The sequence below is a fragment of the Nesoenas mayeri genome, assembly GCF_963082525.1.
Source record: "Nesoenas mayeri genome assembly, chromosome: 4".
Taxonomy (NCBI): Eukaryota; Metazoa; Chordata; class Aves; order Columbiformes; family Columbidae; genus Nesoenas; species Nesoenas mayeri.
Window position 1 is genome coordinate 21197744 of NC_137540.1, and position 20221 is coordinate 21217964.

Below are 20221 nucleotides of genomic sequence, written 5' to 3' on the forward strand. Positions count from 1 at the left end.
ATGAACTGTAAATTAACACCTTACACCACTTCCACAGGAGCGTGCTGAAGGATCAGCCACAAATTTCCCAGTGTCTGCGGATTTGTACAGCAACACTAAAAACATCCAGTCCCCTTCATTAATAGAAATGGTAATTACCCACAATTGTGTGTTTGCACTTCATGTTCCTGTAAAACACCTAACTGGCAACTAAACTCACTTTATTGATATATCAAGCTGCATTCCACAGCAAAACTTACACAGTGAAGCAAATTCTGTTAGCTGCTCATCACATACTGTTAAAAAGATTACATGGAAAAAAAAACCCATCATAAATGCAAAAGGACCTTCTCCCTAACCACTACACTACCTCACACAATAAAATTAATAATTTAACTATCTGAAACTTCACATGTGCTGGGCACTGCAAGTAGACCAGTGGCATTTTCACTTCAAATTTATATAGTCTTTAGTCAGTATACTTAATCTGCATTTCTAACACCTGCTTCAGTCAGCTGTGAAATGCAATGTTATCTATAAAATTTTCTTTCATCTTTGTACTGTCCATCTAACAAAAAATTATATGATGGTGGATAATTATTTGACTTTAAAAAAGATATGAAACTTTTCACATGTTTTTTTTATCATTTCTTGAAAGACATGCTCATATATTTGACATTCCATTTTATTAAAAGGTTTGAGTTCTTTAAAAACCCCAGCTTTCACATTATTAATGTTATCTAATCCTATGTAATATATTTCTCCTTCAAATAGTTAACATTCACTTTCCATACAGTAGCAAAAACGTGGGAAAGAAACCAGACCACAATTAAGCAACGGCCACAATGAGGTGTGCATTTTCAGGCCATTAGAACATGCTTCAAATGCAGCAGGAAGAATCTAGAATGACTTTTCCACTCACTCAGGTGGGCATCAATGCCACCACCTGTATCATACCACAGGTATACCATGGTATGCAAAGAGTATGCAGAGGGGGTGAAACCACATGCAGCTATCACCCAATAGGCAAAAAAGCTGTTCCCAGCCATGTGTGGATTCAGATAAGTTAAACACTAGGAGAATGAAGGTATCCAATGAAAGTATGCATTGTTGAGCTTTCAAGATGTGGGTTAAAAACCAGAAGATAATATGAAGCATGGTTTATAAATGTAGAAACAACATTCCATCTTCATATATTAACGTACAAAATTTTCTGTTTGACACAGGGTGGTCACCATGTTTAGATACAATTTTAAAAAATGGTTTTATTGGGAAGTAAAAAGCAGCAAATTTTCAAATGCTTCACCTTGTCAGAGCTCACGTACAGCCTTTTCAGGGTGTGACCATACTTTGTACAGCATACTGAGTTTTTCATAGATAAAGTCAGATGATCATCTAGTCTGACCTTCCACCAACTAGGAGGGAAAGGACCTGGTGTAACTACTCTTGCAACAAACCCTTACAATGGAGTTGACCTAGAAGGTACCTTCAGAAAATATTTTAGAAAAGGGATTTTGTGATACAATCTTTTAAAAAAAGTAGAAGCAACAAACAAACAATTTATTATTACAGGAATTATTAAGGATAGTTATCATTACAAGAAAGTAACCAGGAGTAGGTGGGTAGAGAACTCAAATGAAGGAGGAGGAAAGAAGGTGCTGGGAGTGAAAAGGAGCTGAATTTGCTCACATGTCATGCCAGAAAGGTGATAAACTGAATCTCACGACAGGTGAAGGAATGGTCTTCAAGATTGTTTGAGTTTTGTTGGGGTGGGTTTTTTTGATTTTACGTAATGTCAAAATGCAAAATCTATACCACTGACAGAACAGTGTTAGAGGACACAGGTAATGACAGACCATTAATTAAAATACTTCTCCCCCTCCTTCACAATAACCAGTATTTCCAGATACATGCTATTAAGGATGAAAGCTGTAGGTTGTTTTGATACTTTGAAAGAAGCTAAGGAAAAATAATAATTAGAGGAGCCTCTCAGCAACAACACAAACACAGACATTAACTACTGCTGCCTCATGCTGAAGGGTCATGACGGTTTACCAAAACTGCCTTTCAACAATAAATAATAAACAAACACAAATTTCCAAAGAAAGTTCCGGTTTTATGATAACCGTGCCTTCCTTGCTAGTTGAGCTAGAGGACCTCATGGAAACTTTTGACCTAACCTCTGGCACTTCCATTTAGACAGTATTTGTCACCCTGACAGCATGGGGAATGGTTTCCAGTCATTCAGCTTACAGTAATAATGACGTGCCTCTTGTTTTTACCCCAAGAGACTGAGGACTGCTGATTCACAGACTGATGAGTTTTGAACAGACACTGCTAGGTCAGATAAAGAAGAACCACAGAAGAAAAGCATCCATATCCAGGCAGAGCCTTAACCTGTTTTGAATCAAAATCAAGAAGCTTAATAAATTAATGTGTTTGGGATATTTTTCCTGCCCTGAAGAGTCAACATAAGGTTTGCAGAGAACAATACAGCACTGACAAGGGAATGTCACAAAACAGGCATACTGCTTTCCAGAATCCAGCTTTTGCTGGCTGCTGAATCCACATTTGGTGGACACAGAAGATGAGCTCCAGGCTCCACTACAGATCAGTGCATCCATGTAGGTGACTTCTCAGCATACCAGGTTGTATTTTATAACAAACACAGATGCCACGTGAAATGACTCTTTGAAGCAGCACTAGTTCAAAGTACTGATGAAGTAGCAGAAAACAGGGGTCTAACTACCCCTGTACAAATTAATGGATGATTTCTCTCCACTTACTCTTGCCCCGCCACACACATTTCTCATACAGGAGACTAAGAGTTGCAGGACTGAGGAAAGATCATTGCTCCATTTCAGTCAGAACCTAAAACTTTGGAGGAGAACATTAACAGTAGGTTCTAAAATAATTTTAATTTCCTTTTGATTAATATTTTAAAATGGAGGCAAAAACTTATATATTTGGTGCATTTCCAAATATTTCTGCAGGGAACATTTACCCTTATATCAGGTCAAATGACTACATGTTTGTGTACAACCATAGCCTTAGAAGAATGCAGTTTTGTTTCTCTAATATTAAAAGACGTTACAGAGAGGGCAAAATGAAAACCAAATTGTCTTTCATACTGCCTCTGTTCTCAATTTCTCATTCGTGCACCAATCTACCTAATGTAAAGAACCAATAAATTCAAGCATTTGGTTCCCAGAGACACAACTTATTATTTGCAAGAATTTTAAATCTCTTGTTGTAAAAATAATTCATTCAAAGTTTTGTGGTGTAAACTTTCACCTTTCTAAACAAAGCATGCAAATATTTCTCCAAGTGTTTGTCAGAAACTAATACAATAGCTTTTCAGTGCAATCGGTTTTAAAAATCGTTTCAAATAAGTGATATGACATTGTGCCATGGCTTAACTAGAAGTTGGACATCTTAATCTTACTTCCTAACAGAACCAGTGATATTTCTTGCTGTTAATTTAACTTTCTTTGTCTTGGAGTAAAAAGACGGGAAACCATTGCAAAACAGAAACCAAGAAAACATCACAAACTAGTACCAGGACCTTTTCAACGTTATGATCTGCACACAAGTTCCACCCTAGTGCAATTGTTTTTTTCCAAGTCCTGACCATTAACAAAAAGTAAGCAGAAAAAATAGCCCAAACCAAGTATATCCTATTAAAAAAATGCTGTATTTTTAGAGTAAAGATGAATTTTAAGACTTATGACAAAAGCAATTTTTGACAACAAACTGATTTTATGCTAAAACTATGTATCAGCACAGATATGATTTAGACATTAATTCAATAAATTGCCCGATTATATAATTTTACGAACATACATTTTCTCTTTTAGAAGTTCTCCAAATTATAGTTATGAAAAACACATACTCTTATGACTCTGCTATTCATTAGCATTCATTTAAAAAGCAATAAAGCTTTCTACACATTTCCAGTATTCAATTCCATTAACAAGAGAGATGACTGTACCATAGTCAGTCTGAGGGCACTTTCACCTCCAGTTTTCCCACCCTATGTGATCTGAGAAAATACGCCAGACCATAAAATTTAAGGTACTTTGAATGTCCAGTTTTAGCTCCTGAAACTTCACTCCCTTCTACTTCACAATTCATAAATGAAAATTGGACTGGAAGAATAAAGCTGCCTGAAGTCTCATGCTACCTTTCCAATTTGCAACAAAACCTCTGAATTTTCTCCATCAACTTCCACTTCTGCTGGTTTTACTAACTCAAGAAATGCTACTGCACACATATCCCCAACTATTTCTTTCCTTGAGAGCCTGTTAATCCATAAAAACAGTAACAATGAAAGAGGTGGGGACACAATGTACTGCCTCAAAAGCAGTCACCAAGTACCAGGCCAAGCAAGTTGCTGATCAAAAAAGTAGGTGAAATTTAAAAATCCTACTTACTGTTAGATGTCATATGAAGAAGTGGAAACAAGTAGAATACTCAAATATATTTATCTTTAAAAATACAGTAGTTCATTATTTGGGGGCTGCAAAGAGACTACAAAGAGATGCATTTAATGGTCTACTTATTGCTACTTTAGAATAAACTTTTCTTTTGGAAGAACTGGCTGCTTGAGTTCCAAGGGAGATGAATTAAATGTTCAGAAGCAAATGATAACGAGAAAACTAAGAAAGCACTGAGACCAGCTACAGCCCACATGATTTATAAACACTTGACAGCCAGTATTTTTATTTTTTTGTTATTATGTAGATTTCAATGCATTTTCCTCTTAGCAGTTGAAACAAAACACAAGCTTTTCTAAGAACTTAATAGCACATCTTATTTCCTTTTGGTTACTGTTACCTACCCTCCTTCTCCCTAAGTTTTCAAAGATAACCCAGCTGACCATTGGTCTTTTCAAATCAACTGCATCAAACAGACCACATATCATTTAAGTTCTATAATACTCGGATGTCCAGTTACCACCCACCTGATTTCTCTCAGTCCCTTGGCAGCATAATCTTGTTTACTTCTTTTTAATTTTCTGACCATCGTACGTTTATACTTACTCCTTTTTTATTTTAAAGGAGTTCAGCACCATTCATAGACAACCAGACTTCTTTGTTTTTATAAAAAATTCTGCATCTGTTTCCAAGTGACACCCACTCTGTCAGTTCAGTTTTTGGAGATAAAGAGTGAGGATATACTGGGACAGCTGCACATCCCCAGCCATCCCTGAAAACAGTATCAAGGGCTCATTTCTTAAGCCTGTGCTAACAGGTCTCTGTTACAGCAAGCTTTGTTACTCTGCCTTGCTTGTATCAACATAGTACAAGACAAACTTAACTTTGGGTATTAAATTCAGAATGCTATACACTGAAAGCACAAATACACAATAAGAGTGAAAGCCTGCACATTTTAAAATGTTACTTGGCAGATTTGGAAACAGCTGATGATGCCCAAACTCACACTGAGATTTCAGATCAAGCCAGCAGAAATCAAAATGGGGATGTTAGCTAACAATGGGAGAACTAGCCACGAAATAAGAAAAAGTTACAGCAAGTCAACATAAGTGGTTCCTAAGATTATTTAAATTCCAGAGAATCCAAACTCTTCCTGCCACCTACATAATACCTGGTCCAAAGACTTGCTGCTGCCAAGGATCTGCCAACCCCTTCCACTCATGCAAAAACCCATCCTTCAGGGCTGAGGTGGCTTCCCAAGTGGCAGATTAACAGGATTTTTAAGAACTACCTGAATCCAGTTTGGAGCACAGACCAGCAGCACCCCTGTGCTCCTTCAGAGAGGGAGAGGCGGCCATGTCCAAGAGTGCGGTGGCACACCATAAAGCAGCTCGGCTTTGAAAGTAAACCAGACTGAATCTAGAATTCAGCAACTGTTGTGAACAGACTTCCTGGCAAGATTTCCTTGTAAACAGCTAGCAGAGTAAAAAGGGAATCCCAGATGACTGTTCTGCCCCTTTTCATGCTGCAAAGACACAATTAAGAGGGAACAAAGGGGTATACAAACATTTGCCTGATTGTAGAAGAGTATTTACAATGTTTGTGCTAGAAATATTTAAGGCAGATAAAGATATTTATCCTAGAAATAACTAAGATTTAAAAATTATAATAAAAACTCGAAATAAACCTAAACCATTCAACACCCATTAAGGCAAAAGAAAGTAAATAAATTCAGTCAATTGGTTATTTCCATACCAGTGGATTTCTTTAAATAGTAATGAAATCATTGCCAAAAAATCCATTGTTATTAAAACAAAAAAGTTGGCTCAGCCTACCAAAATTAGATTTGTAAGTTGCTGGTCATTCCATAATTAAATCTATGTCACAAATTTGCAAGAAAAATGGACACTGTGCCTAATGCATTTACTTGCTGCACTAGTGCTGTCAGGCTGTGTAAATCATTATGCCTGCTAAAGCAGAGTAGATAAGGACTCCATACATTTTCATTAACCAACTAGGCTTTGTGTGTATGTGAGAAGATAACTTTCATATTCCCTTCTAGCTTTAGCTTTCATTTGGAAGATAACGTAAATAAAAACACTAGCCTTGATTTGATTAGCCAAGTGGCTGCTCCAAAAATTATTCGAGTTTTTGAACAATATGAACCAGCTCTGTCACCTTAGAAAGACAGTCAAGTAGAGGAAAAAAACCATACATACTTAATTTGGACAAAGAAGATAAGTGAAATGAAACATGGAATAGGTTCCTTCCTTCAGACTGACTTGTGTAGCCTGGACATATGCCTTATTTTATCCCATAGCTTTCAACAGAGGAAGTGAAGCTAATCCAAGACAGCATTGCAAGAAGTCTCAACCAACACCTGCATTTTCAGCTGCCCTTTGCTCTTTTTTTTCAGGAGTGCAGTGGTCACAGAGCAGAGCCCTCTGAATTCTCACTTTTACGCTTGATTTCCTGTCACCACAGAACTTTAGATTTTGGTTACAGTGCTTTGTCTAAGGTGAAGTTGATGGCTGTTCCTTTCATATTTACTGTTCATAACCCCAAGGCATCAAATAATCTGACAATGTTCCCTCAAATCACAAGCTGGATACTCTCATGAGTTTCCAAGCCCACTGTCTCAAGAGGAAAGGAGATTAATGAGAGGTAGAAAGAGATTAGACAAGGCTCTTTCTAGCCTAGTAGTGCAGAGCATTTTGTGAGAATATAATCTTCTAGACTTTAGGCCTTCTCCTTCTCACATGAACATGGCATTGTATTGTCACTCCAAATTGAGTTTAGCTCTCAACCAAGCATGTGTCTCCACTTCAGTGCAAGAACAGCCCCAATGACAGGCTATGCCTTGGTGAACGTAAAGCCAAAGGAGCTGAGCCATGCAGGCAAACACCGTAGGATAATCATTAGCACAGCATGTTTTGCAGCATCCTGCCTATTGCTCTGCACTTTGGATGTTAACAAGCATTATTTTTCTGTTGCAGCACAACTTTTAGAAGCAGAATAGAAATGCTGAGGAAGCACAATAATGTATACAATGCTAAGGATCTCAGCAGACTCATACTTAACATCCCAGAGAATTTCTTTAGCCTTTAGGTGCAAAAGTATCTTCTCCTACAAGTAGAAACAGCTACCTCAGTGCTCCCTAACTCAGCAGATCTTAGCATGCATTTACATGCTTTACAGCAGCAACCTTGCTGATAACCATCCCCTCACTATTAGTAAAATGCTATCAGATTTTATTAAAACCCTATTAAGAGGAAAAACTGAAATCACTTATTACATTCCACAATTATTGTAAACCAAACTGTTTAAGCGAGGGGAGGAGATAATGATATTAACTACCCAACCCAAAGCATATTAATACCCAACCCAAAGCAATCCTCTGTGGTATGATTCTAAATATTCTCTTGGCTGAAATTTATGTAAATTGAATTCATCTACCGTTAGTTATTACCAATCTAGCTGCATAAAAACACTTTTCTGTAACAATTAGTTCTTTAAAACACCGTATTTTAATTAGACCTGAGACATTATTAAATTAAGTGTAAATATGTACAGTATCATTCCACACATTGTTTCATCTGCATATTTAAATGAATATGGGGCTTTGCTGGAGTTTAAAAGGAATTACTCTGCAGCTGGTTGGTAAGTTTTTGGAAATTTCCTTACCACCCAAAACACCTCCAAATGCTTAATCTAAGCATATTTCTGCTCATCAAGACCTATTTAGCACTTCTACATTTAGCATTTCACAATGTGTTCCTTTTCATCTGAATAAGCCCATCTCAGTATTATTCTAACATGATACTGAGTCTTTTCCTGCAGACATTTTATTTCACAGTTCATTTCAATTTAACTTCTCAAGGACCATTTCCTAGTCTTAAAAAAGGAAAGAGGGCGGGGGGTGGGAGGGGGAAGAGTTAAAAGCATAGCACATCTTTCAGCCCTTTTAAATCAGCTTGCTTCACAGTGTCATACACAGACACTGGCCCCACAGGGCATAGTCTGAGAACAGACAACATCCTGTCCTCCTGGCTTTGTCAGGACTATAGACAAGTGCAGCAACCTGCCCACATTCTGCACATGGCAAGACAGGGAAGGACTGTAAGAAGGACTGCAGCCTTGCCTTCCAAATTATCTCCAGGACACGTATATGGTTATGGTCATAAAGGTACATAACTACATTTAAGCCTATCCGCAGACAGTACATCATCAGACACTAATAGCAAAAATGTAAATTTGATTTAGATTCGTTCTGAAGAAATAGGAAATAGGATCTCCACCTATAGCTGCCACAGCCATAAATTAGGCACCAATACAAACCAGTGAATTTCCAAAAACACCACAACTTTCCATTATCTTCTCAGAAACAGGCCAATTATTTTCATATTTCACAGAACAGTTTTGACTTCAAACAAGTCTTTTTTTTAATGCTTCACCAGTTCTTCACAGAAGGCTTACAAAGTGATCGCACATGAGTGACACACAGGAGCCACTCAAAGGCCAGGTAGACCTACAGCCCTGTGAAACTAGTGAACAGCTCTGGCTACTTACTACACTCCCTGCCCTGCCCTACCATCACTCCACTGCATTTTCAGCCACAAAGTTCACTCTACCAACTTCATAACTTGAAAAGTTTGTAAGAGCAAAACTTTCAGTAAACACATTTGTTGTTTCTCTTCTGTCCTACATACATTTTCCCTACATAATCATGATTTCAAACTAGGATACTACAATAAGTGTTTAAGTGTTCGTATATATTTGTGACTTAATAGTGGCCACTTCCTTTGATTTTATTAAAAAAACCAAAAACTGTGGCTTGATTCAGGCTGATATTTCATATATTTGAAAAGTGTTTCCTGGAATATTTTTTTAAGACAAATGTTTAGCACAATACTGCTCCACGATTCAAAAAAATCTGAAATAAATAAAATGTGAAATTAGGTAACTATATGTAAATAGAACTTTCCAATGTTCAGTCCATGGAACTAAGAATAAAACCAAAACCAGGAGTATTATATGAGCACACAAACTAGCTCAGCTTCCTTAACTGAGATTTCTTCACAGAGCTACAGATATGCTCTAGAAATTAAAATATGTATACGTTGCTTTACTGGGATCCAGCATTGTAGTCAGATGCTCCAGGGCCTGAATTCTTATTTGAAGTCAAAAGACATTCTCCAAATGACAACTGAGCTGAGGCCTTTGGGTATTTGAGGAAACCTCCTGAACTGAAAGCTGGGGACAGCAGAGAAACCGAAGCTTGTGCCAAGCAACAAGAGAAAATGCCATGCAAACACACAGAAAGTACCTTCTTCCAATTGGGAGAGGACATGATAGGTGACAAAAAGGAGCAAGTATTGGGGAATTGCTATTTGAAAAATATGAATGGTCATCTATACCCATAAAACCTACACTCAGCCTCCTAACCTTAACCTAGTCCCTCAAAAAAGCAGCAGCATAATGCACAACTTCAAAATGCCATGCACATTTCTCTCTTGGCAGCACAGCTTTACATACTTGAACTCTCAAACTCCAGCTTTTCATAACACAAATATGCATTAAGTCAGGTATTTTTTTACTTGCAGTTTTGATTTTAATTTTCTAATGTGAATTATTTTGTCATTCATTCCTTTTTTACATCATAGTCCTCTTTCTGGGGACAAAAGACAGGAATTACAAATGCACACTTCTAAACTTGCACAGATTTTAGTAAAGACGACCAAATTCAATTATTAGCTACTTAAATAAACAAAACAGTCACTTCTAGCTTGCATACATATAAAATAATTTTTATTTAATAATCATTAATGTCTCTCCAAACAACATATCAATAAAAGAAATCTACTCTTCCTTTCTTCATAAATATATTTATTTAGTGTTCTTTACAGTGTACTTTCTGAATCTTTGTAGACCACTAGGCCCACAAATACTGTTCTAACTGTTCACAGAAATGGTTATATTTCCAGCTGGATTGATTGCTTTCCCATATCTAGCTATTTTAGTGTGTTCCTCAGAGACACTGAGTGGCTTCACTGACAGTGAAATATGCTAAACAAATGACATGTCACTGAGTAAATTAGCATCTCCTCTCTGATCAGCTGGGTCATGTTTTCTTTTCAAAATCTATGGCCTTTTGATAGAAAATAATGAGTATTTGATAGGCCTTATTAGAAAAATCAATATATTGATGCCCTCGTCTGAATCATCTGCATAATAATAGATTCTGTTAACCCATTAAGGAGAAAATTAAGATGTGTTTACACTTTATTAATTTACCATGAGCGGAGACAATTTATTCACTACTTTTCTCAAGAGTTTAGCAAAAAGAGAAGAAATATCTGTATGTAATGGTACAGCAAAATAAATGGAAAGATGATCCATTTTTTCCAGCTAAATGGCACAATTCCACCAACACTAATGTGAAAAATACAAGCACACCAATGATACTGTTAAAAATAAGACTACTAAAGCACTTGTTATAAATTTTGCATTACTTACCAAAAAACTTCCAAAAGCGGAATTAAATATAGCAGCTGCCTGAAGAGAGAAAAAGATAAATATCACCAATGGTAAAATAGCTATAGTACAAAAATAAAATGTTATTCCTCCGCCCAAAAACCTATTAGATCCTCCAGATACAGACATACACAGAGACCATTAGGCAGTTAGCCACTGCTTGAAAAATTTCCAGTGGCCTGTAACTTATGAAGACTGATAGGTTCTAGTTTATGCATTCCTAAATAATGTGCTGAAATGGACAAAAGCAGGAGGAGAAGAAAATCCTTGCTAGCAGACTTAAGAGTAGTAGCCACAAGAACTAGGAATATTACACAGAAGCTTGGTCTCAGTGCTTTTGCTCTAATCTGCCAGAAATTAAAAATTGATCTATTAATCAAAATTAATATAATCTAAACTAAAATACTGTATTTTCATAGACTTTTAAGAATTTTAATGGAATATTAACCAGGCAAACTAATTTAATTGTTCATCATAATAAAGTAGTGACAAATTTAGAAGTTTCTGTAGTTTGACCAGGAAATCTAAAATAGGAACAAAAAAAAAACCCCACAAAAAACAACAAAACCCACCCAAAAAAGCCACTACACCACCAAAACAACCACCCCACACTTCAGAGTCCAAAATGTCTAATTACTACTTTTAACTCCACGTTTTTTTTAAATCAGAAAACAAACAAGTTCGATAATTATTACAGAAGTGTCTGTGCTTACCTAAATATCCAGCAAATACAAGTAGCAGTATTCTTTCTTAACATTAACTAATTAAATTCCAAGAAGTTAAAACTCGAGTCTTGAATAGCTTTCCCCAATCACCAAGAAAGAACAGAAACTCTTGTCAGGCAGCCAGTCTGATGATGAAAAGCCACACAGCAAAGGTAAGAGGAAAAGGAGGAGGGAAATCTACCGTTTACATGAAGATTAAGAGCTAAGTCAAATTAATCACCCCGGACACTTCCACCCACAGATTAATAATAAGTGGATGCTAGCGAGTTCAGCAAGTTTGAATAAAGTCCAAAATCAGGGTAGGAGCTGTAGCTGAACCTGCCTTCTGCTCCATAAGAGGATGCAATGAAAATGAATGGCTAATGAGATCCTTGGCTCTAGAGAGCTTAGCTTTCTTATTCAAGTTCATAATTAATTCAAAGCTTTGATAATTTCATTAGATTCCTCCTCTGCTGGCCCTATCAATAAAAGATGGCACTGGACCGCAGCTCCTTAGCGGCCCAAATACAAAAACAAATGCAGACTGGGAAACCTTTGCTGACTTGCCTACTAAGAGGGACAATGGCATATGGCACTCCATGTTGCTGAGGGAGCAGCTGGATACATACAGCTAAATAAAACATTATAGTTGACAGTTGTAAACTACAGTAACATATTTTAACACCTCTTCCTCATCAACATGCCTTTTTGAACATAAAAAAGAGGCGCAAGTCCAAACAGCTTCTCTTGCCAGAGATCACAGTTGAAGGCAAGAGTGAGTGCAACTTAAAACAATTCTTCAACAAGTGAGAGTCAAATCAGGATTTTCTAGTTGCGTTTGCAGATACACAGCTGATACTTTGATACCGCAAGAGAGAGACACATTATACCGATGCACACAAACCTACTGCAAGGGATCAGTTTCAATACAGGAGATGTCCTTGCATGTATCTTTTGTTAATATATTCCTCATAAGGTTTCCATTATTATTATAATAAAAAACTGATCCGGTTTATCAAGTCTCTTTGGTAATTGTTGGACATGTGCCATTCTCTTATACAGATATTGTATTTGACCACTTCAATCTGGTTAATATGTAGAAAGGTTGCTTTTATTACATCCTGCCTCTGAACCCATGAAGGAGGATCTAGAGTTCCATTTTTAAGCACACTTGAAGATGTCTTCCTTGCAAAATAGTCTTTGCTATATAAACCAATATAAATTAACTGTTAAGAACTGAAAGACAGAAGCATCTGCGCTTCACTTCTGCACCAGAAGGCTGGGAGGACTTAATAGTCCCCTCCTCCCCATGCAGATTTTGCATGCAGAGTGAGAGCTACATTTCTGTCTCCTACAGAGAACTGTATCACTTATCCTCTTCAGGAAAGCTGGTGAAGTCCACATAAAATGGGTAGCAAGCATAAAAAGTAGCTCTTTCCTCCCTAACATGCTAAATTGAACTCCATGTGTCAAAAAGCTCCATAATCCTACCAGACCAGGCTCTGTTTACAGTGCAGGTGAGCCTGCCAGACCAAGTCCACTGACACAAGAGAAATAACTTCAGTGCTGGACAGACCTCAACCATTTTTCTGCTCATTCCAACAATGCACACAGAACAAAGCACTAGCAGGTATACTTTAAAACGGATACCCTTAGTAGGTACCTGTGCATCTAGTTTTAGCCACATCAGTAGCTGCCAATCCTGATTTTGAGTATCACTTAAAGACATGAAATTTGTTACTTAAAATATACTCCAATTCCACTGCCAGGAGAAATTCTGTACCTGGAAAGGTATTAAGGAGAGATACTAGATTGTTCTGGTGGCACATATATTGGCCATCAACAAACTTATTTTCTTTCTTCCTTCCTGACCCACCAGGAACATTTTGGGATTTTTTTTGTATTCTCAAGTACATAACAGGTACTAATACAACAATCTCAGACAAATCGTATGCTTTAGGTATTCAGCCAGTCATGTGCAAAAGTCTAATTCGGACTGGTCCAGGGGTACACTAGTTTTTGATTTTTATTTCCCTTTCCCCACAGTGTCAGAAATCATCCGTGGCAAATGGTAAATGGTCATTACAGACAAAAGAAAAGAAAGCCCATACATTAATCTGTAGTCAGATTATTTGCCTCCATGAGGGAGGACTTCCACATGTCAATTACTGTATTATATTTGCAGTTTTCTTCATAAACATTTCTCCTGCAAAATAAACTTAGAAGTAAATTTCTCTCATACCCACAAACCTGGGGTTTATATTTGTGAGTGTTATTCAGCTTAAACAGGCTGGTAGTAAACCAAATCAACTGCTTCAATTTGTAATTAAATATACCTAGAATTTAAACACTGTGCTTCCAACTCCTTTCTATCAAGAGGGATAACATTGCCTGCATACCTCACAGGGCATCGTCAAAATTAATTCATTGCTTAAAAAGCACTCCAAGATCCTTAGGGGGATGATACAAATAAACATTAGTGCTGACACACAATATAGCTAATCTCTTCATTTTCTATTTGAAACATTTATTAGTCACTATTATTTTATAACTTTTTTAGCATTTGCTCCTTTTGTGCCTCAACAGATAGACTATCTGCAGTCAGCTTAAATGAAACAATAAAAGATGGAAACAGTTAGATGTCCTCATAATACTCCAAGTTCAGATTTACATGTATTTGCAAACCATTCATTCCACGCACCATTAATATGAGGAGAGAGTTCTCTATAAAAATCAATGGTAAGATCGTCTCAAAAGCCAATGCATAGCCATGTAATGAAATGCAAGGTCAGACCACATTCAAAAGCAACAGTTGTAACAACCAGACCTATTATTTAAGTTTACATCAACTCAGAAATAATGAAGACTGAAAGTCACTGCCAGTAGTCTTAAAACACGGCTAGTACAGAGAGCATGGACATCTCCACTTGAGTTCAAGTGGTGCCCACTAGCTTCTCTTAGCAGGTACAATTTCAGTGAACTCAGTATGGTGCTGGGATTGAGGGAATCTCTCGCTAGTCTGCATTTCAAGAGAGCATTGCCTGGCCTGTAGCACTGCCAAGTGAGAAGTAACCAGCCTACCTCTGAAGGAAACCCATCTGGCAGCACTTGGCAGAAACTTTCCTCTTCCCATACCTGAGCCTAGTGCAAAGCTTCAGCCCTTCAACTCCCACCTTATCGTAAAACACATGCATGGAAAACACTGCTAAGATTTGCAATGGTAGCAGCAAGAAGATTCAAGACAGTCCTCATAGCAACAAAGACCAGTAACAAAGAGAAGAAAGTCACAACCAAGAGGCTGAACACCTCCCCATGAACAGGTACCCAAAAGGAGTCTGGCAACATATGGAGCACCTGGGTCAAAACACAACATTTTATCATTATCAGCAAGAGTTGAATGAAACGGTTATGCATAGCTCAACTGAACTACAACTTCCTTTACTGCAGAGTCACAGAGGAACAATTATGCCTTATAGCTTTACATGTGGACCACACAAAAAAAATAAAAGGCTTTTTCCCTAGCAGGTATACTTTAAAACAAACAAACAAAACAAAACCAACAACAACTACAACAAACAACAAAACAAAACAACCAAGCCAAACACACCACATTGAGTGTTTGATTCTTGAGTGTCATTTGGTAGCCTTTAGGGAGGTAACATTCCTAACTGTACTTAACCCTAAGCTTTCATGGGACATGGGTCCCACCGGCACCCCACAACTGCGAGAGCACATGCTGTGCACCCTAGGATCTGTTTGGTCCCAAGCTGTCCCCTCTGCAGAAAGGCTGTTCCAGGGCCAAGGCCATAGATGCAGAGCAATGAAATGAAACAGCCTCAAAACATCTCAGAGGGAAGCAGCCTGGGCATCACTCAAAGCTGCTCTTTGGGTGCCCACAAGTATTTGCGGTTAAAACCTTATAATTTTCAAACATGCACCAGTAAGACATACATTACCATGTGGAAGACTAAATATCCTATTTAACACATGACACAACGAAGGACACAAAAATGCAGAAGAGTAGAAAAGAGCTGGAGAATGACAACTCTAGCAGTACCACTACAGGATTACACAGTAGAGGGCTGAGAACACAATGTGGTAGTACAACATTTTACAGTGTCCATGTTATTAATGCAAAATTTAATAAATCAGTGTCTCGTATTTGAAAGAGAGAAAAAAAAATACTAAAGGAAGTGATGGAAATGGTTTGACCAAACAGGACAGAAAAGGAAATTTTATCTACACAGAGAGATCGGTGTAGTTCAAGAAGGTGGAGGAAGAAGGCAGGACATCAGAAGTAGCTTGAATGAGTCAGCAGAGTCCCTTTAAACAACTCTTTCAATCTCCTATTTAAAAATAAAATCTCATGTGAGTGTTACTGCAGCTCATGTCTTAACTGCTGTTTCCATTAATAAGATGTTACAGCTCTGTAGAAAGCTATTTGCCACAGTACTGTTACTGCAAACAGAATATAAATATACCTAATAAGGTTTAATCTGTGTTGCTGTTCATAACTATTCATCTGAGTTCAGACAGGAAAAAAAAATATATATATATATTCAAGTTCCTGGTTTTGAGCACTAAATTGAATCAGGTGTCCTCTTCTCTTAAGAAAATTAAGTTGCTTTTGTGCAAGAGTGTTTTAATGAGAACAGAGCCTGCCGACATTGATAAATGGGAATGACACCAGAGAGAGCATGTAAGCAGGACAATATGTGCATGTTACAGTCTTACAGGCTATTTTTCACTGACTATCCTGAATGACTTCGCTGTTTCTTTAGGGGCCTATTAATCTCAAATTTAGTTATTACACAACGTTTATTTGAACATATATTCTGTGGATGATGACAGTTAATAAAGGAAATCTTTTACAAGCTGTATTTTTACATATTGTTCCAACTGCAGCTCCCAGTCATTCTACTGTATTGATGAAATAACCTAGTTATGATGCAGGTCTAAAAAAGGCACATATATTCAGATTCTTTTTTAAGCATACAGGGACTCTTAAATAACTGTTAAAATGCATATAAAAATCCTGCTACAGCACGGCAAAAATAAAAGAGGTAGTGTTAACTGCTCAACAAAATCTCTGGCTGCACAATTGCCCCCTCAAAGGCAAAAAATATGCCTTTTTAAGGCTCCATCATCATCTTTGGGAAACAAATTAGGGCCTGGATTTGACCCTTGGAGGTGTGTATGTACTCCATATTGAATTCAACAGAAGCAGCAGTATGCATCTTACACATGAGTTTGATCCCAAGTGTTCTATACATAATAGGGCACCTGAACAGTAGTATTTCCTTTAATATCAAACACAAAACAAACAAAAACACAACAACAAAAACAGACTTTGATAACAATGAAATTTTGAGTCCAGAGAAATCTTATAAAAAAATGTAAACTGATGAACTGATCTCTGAAAAGTCTCTTAAAATAGCAGATTACTCTAATTTTTAACGGAGTGGAACTGTACACATAACCTTAACCTCTTAAAAAAGGAAAAAAAAAAAAAAAGAGATAAAAGAAAAAAAAAAAGAAAAAACCACCAAACAAAAAAACCCACAATGCCAAAAAAAAACACACAGCACACCCACCAACCAAACAAACCCAAGAACGGCAATGGAAAACCCCACCAATATATGGAGGCAATTATATTTTTATCTACTGCCATGTTCTGCCATGTTCCCCTGTAGTCCAACACAATTTGACAACTGTGAAAAAGCTATCACCTAAGCCCCAACCCACTTCTAAAGCCTTGCTGACAATATGAAAACATTACTTTTTTTCAACAATGTTCAATAAGCACCAGTTTTAGGGAAATAATGCTGAAAATGCACTAGAAAATGAAACAGTATAACAAATATACTGTGTGTTCACATTTCAGCGAGGGAACATCATCCAGAGAACAATGTCCTCTAAAACACCTCATTGAACCGTGGATCTGAAGCTGCGCACACGCGCCAGGTCTGTTTTAGGCTGGCAGAGGTTGCCATCACCCCAGTACAAACAAGTTTGTGCTGCTTCAGCCAGGCTCAGCACTCTGCCACCAGCAGTGCACGGAAACAAGCTGGGGGCTCTGCTGGCAGAGAGTTATTGCCTCCGACCTCCTACAGCCAAGTTCTTTCTGTTGAAAATCAGTCTGTCACTCTCCCATTTTTTTAGTTCCTCATAACCATCACAGCCTGTTGGTAATAATATTTACAAGTACAAAACCATCCATCAAAAGGATGTCAAAAGGCAGGTGTTTTAGGCGCACTTATTTAGTGTATCTGGTGCTCTCCACTGAAGGATTTCTGTTTCACCAACAGTTTCAGCAATACTGAGACAGAGAAAGAAAATTATCCTGCTTTCTTCTCTTTTGTTAAAAACGGTAATTTCCCTGTATTGTGAGCAACTGGCATGACTCAAGGGAGTTCTGGAGGCGCAGCATGGTATTTCTGCTCCAGAGGCCGTAGGAGATGAAGACTGAAGACCAGGAAGGTATCTACGTTACATTTTTTTTTTTCCAGAAAGTAAAACCAGAACATAAACATCTGCTAACAATTCAAATAGCAAACATTAAGCATTCAGAACTCAGGAACATTTATGTGTCTGTCCACAAATGTCCATCAATACTAATGTATAGATTAGTGACAGGAAATCCATGTTGAGCAAAGGCTGGAAAGCAACACTGTCCTGTATGGCTGGATCATTTTTCTTCAGATTATTTGTACAGCCAAGCAGAATGCAAGCAAAAGCCTTCACCAGCAGTATCAGAAAGATCACATGAAAGAAGCCAGGAGGGGGAAACCTCTGTCATGAGGTGACTTGCTCTCCTCTCAGGTACAGAAGAGATGAGATGCTTCATGAGACATAGCACACAGTGCCTGACTAGCCCAGGCTATCAGCTGTACAACACTGAGTCGCTTTGCCCGCAGTTTCTTTGCTTTATTCTAAACAGCATAGATCCACCAATATCAGACGTTTCTGTGGCTGTGTAGCATACAAAACTGGTGTAATGCTCACAAGGCGTACCAGGAGAAAGGGCTATCCACAAACACAAACGTAAGCAACACACATCTTTTGCAACCTCATGTCTATCCCTTCCAGATGCCAAGGTGAAGATTCGGAGAATGAGAAAGGGTGTCAGAGACAGCCACCAATACTCTCACCTCATCTTTGCATGAGATAGTCCTTGACCAGCAATACTCCAAGCCCAGTGGTACCTTGAAGCTGTAGCTTAACCTTCCTGACTTCCCATCACTGCAGTACAAAACACAAAATCATACAAGACACAGTGCCTTCCAGTGTTGGTTCCTACATCATGCGCCCCAATAGGGCAGTAACCTGAACATCTATATTGGGCATTTGAATACTAGCATGAATAAACAGAGGCAGTTTTCTCTTTTTCTCTCCCCTCTACTTAAAAATTGTAAATGCAAACACTAAGCTCACTGCCCAGTGCCAGTGTAAACATTTGAGCAAGCAGTGATTTAAAGCTGACAAACTCTTAACAACACACACCTTCTCAGGCTGAGTACATATGTCCATAACTATCTGAAAACTCTATGCTCTGGCATCTTGCCTGCTCCTCCACAAACTCCATACAGCTCTCCCATGCCAGAAATCTCTGGGTTACTGGGAAGGCACATAGCCTAGTATTTTATATGTATTTTTCCCCAAATGGAAAGTCTATTTCCATAATTCTCCTATACACAAGGAAACAAGATAACTTCCCCCTTCTACCCATATACTGTAAAGTATCAGACTTAGGAGCCATACATTTGACCTGTGAAACAGACAGTGCTACACAATTAGAGAGCAAAAAGGAAACCATCTAACCAGCCACTGACACTTTGGTATAAAGCCTATTCAGAAACTTTAGGCACATCATGTATTTGTTAGTTACTCAAGGCTTACTACTTTAGCAGCGAAGATACTGGCTCTTGCACCAGAACAAATGGACTGCTGAACAATGATTTAATAAAGGAGGCTCAGCTGAACAGTTGTATACAAGTAACTCTACCAACTTGATCTTCTCTTATGGTCAAACACCTCATAACTGTAAGTGACTTTCTCGCTAAAAAAAACAAACAAAAAAAACAAAACAAAAAAAACCCCACCACATATCTATATATATTACTGTAGAAGGTATCCTCAAAGGGATACAGAGCAATAACAACCTCCCAAACATACTTTTATTTAAGTTCACATTTTCTGAGATCTTAAGTTGTGATAAAAACACTTAAAGGTCTTGTCCCCTGATTCTCCTGGAGACACATCATCCATAACATGATTAGAGGTCTAGTTAAACAATGCATCCCACAACTCCAAAGAGTATTACTTCCCTGCTGAAGTGAAATGAAAGCACAAGGCCACTTTTTAAAAGGTGCCCTTTGCATTAACTGTAAGGCTGTGCCTGCACCAGTATTTTTCTATAAATATCTCACTGTCATATTGCTTTCAGGGCAGTTAGTAGCAGAACCAGACATTTTAACTGCTATGTCATACAAACCAGCTCAGAATGGCATCATTATTAAAGTCTCTGTCACTACTGCCACTGGGAACAGCTTCACTATTAGTAGCACA

General features: G+C 37.8%; 1 protein-coding gene across 1 annotated transcript in view; it reads right to left on the bottom strand.

Annotated features, from left to right (window-relative positions):
* Positions 1–20221, bottom strand: part of SLC10A7 (solute carrier family 10 member 7) — a 146606-nt gene that overhangs the window by 84450 nt on the left and 41935 nt on the right. The window contains exon 5 of the mRNA XM_080344320.1: positions 10932–10970. Within this exon, the coding sequence (XP_080200446.1) occupies positions 10932–10970 (39 nt within the window). The remainder of the gene's footprint in view (positions 1–10931; positions 10971–20221) is intronic.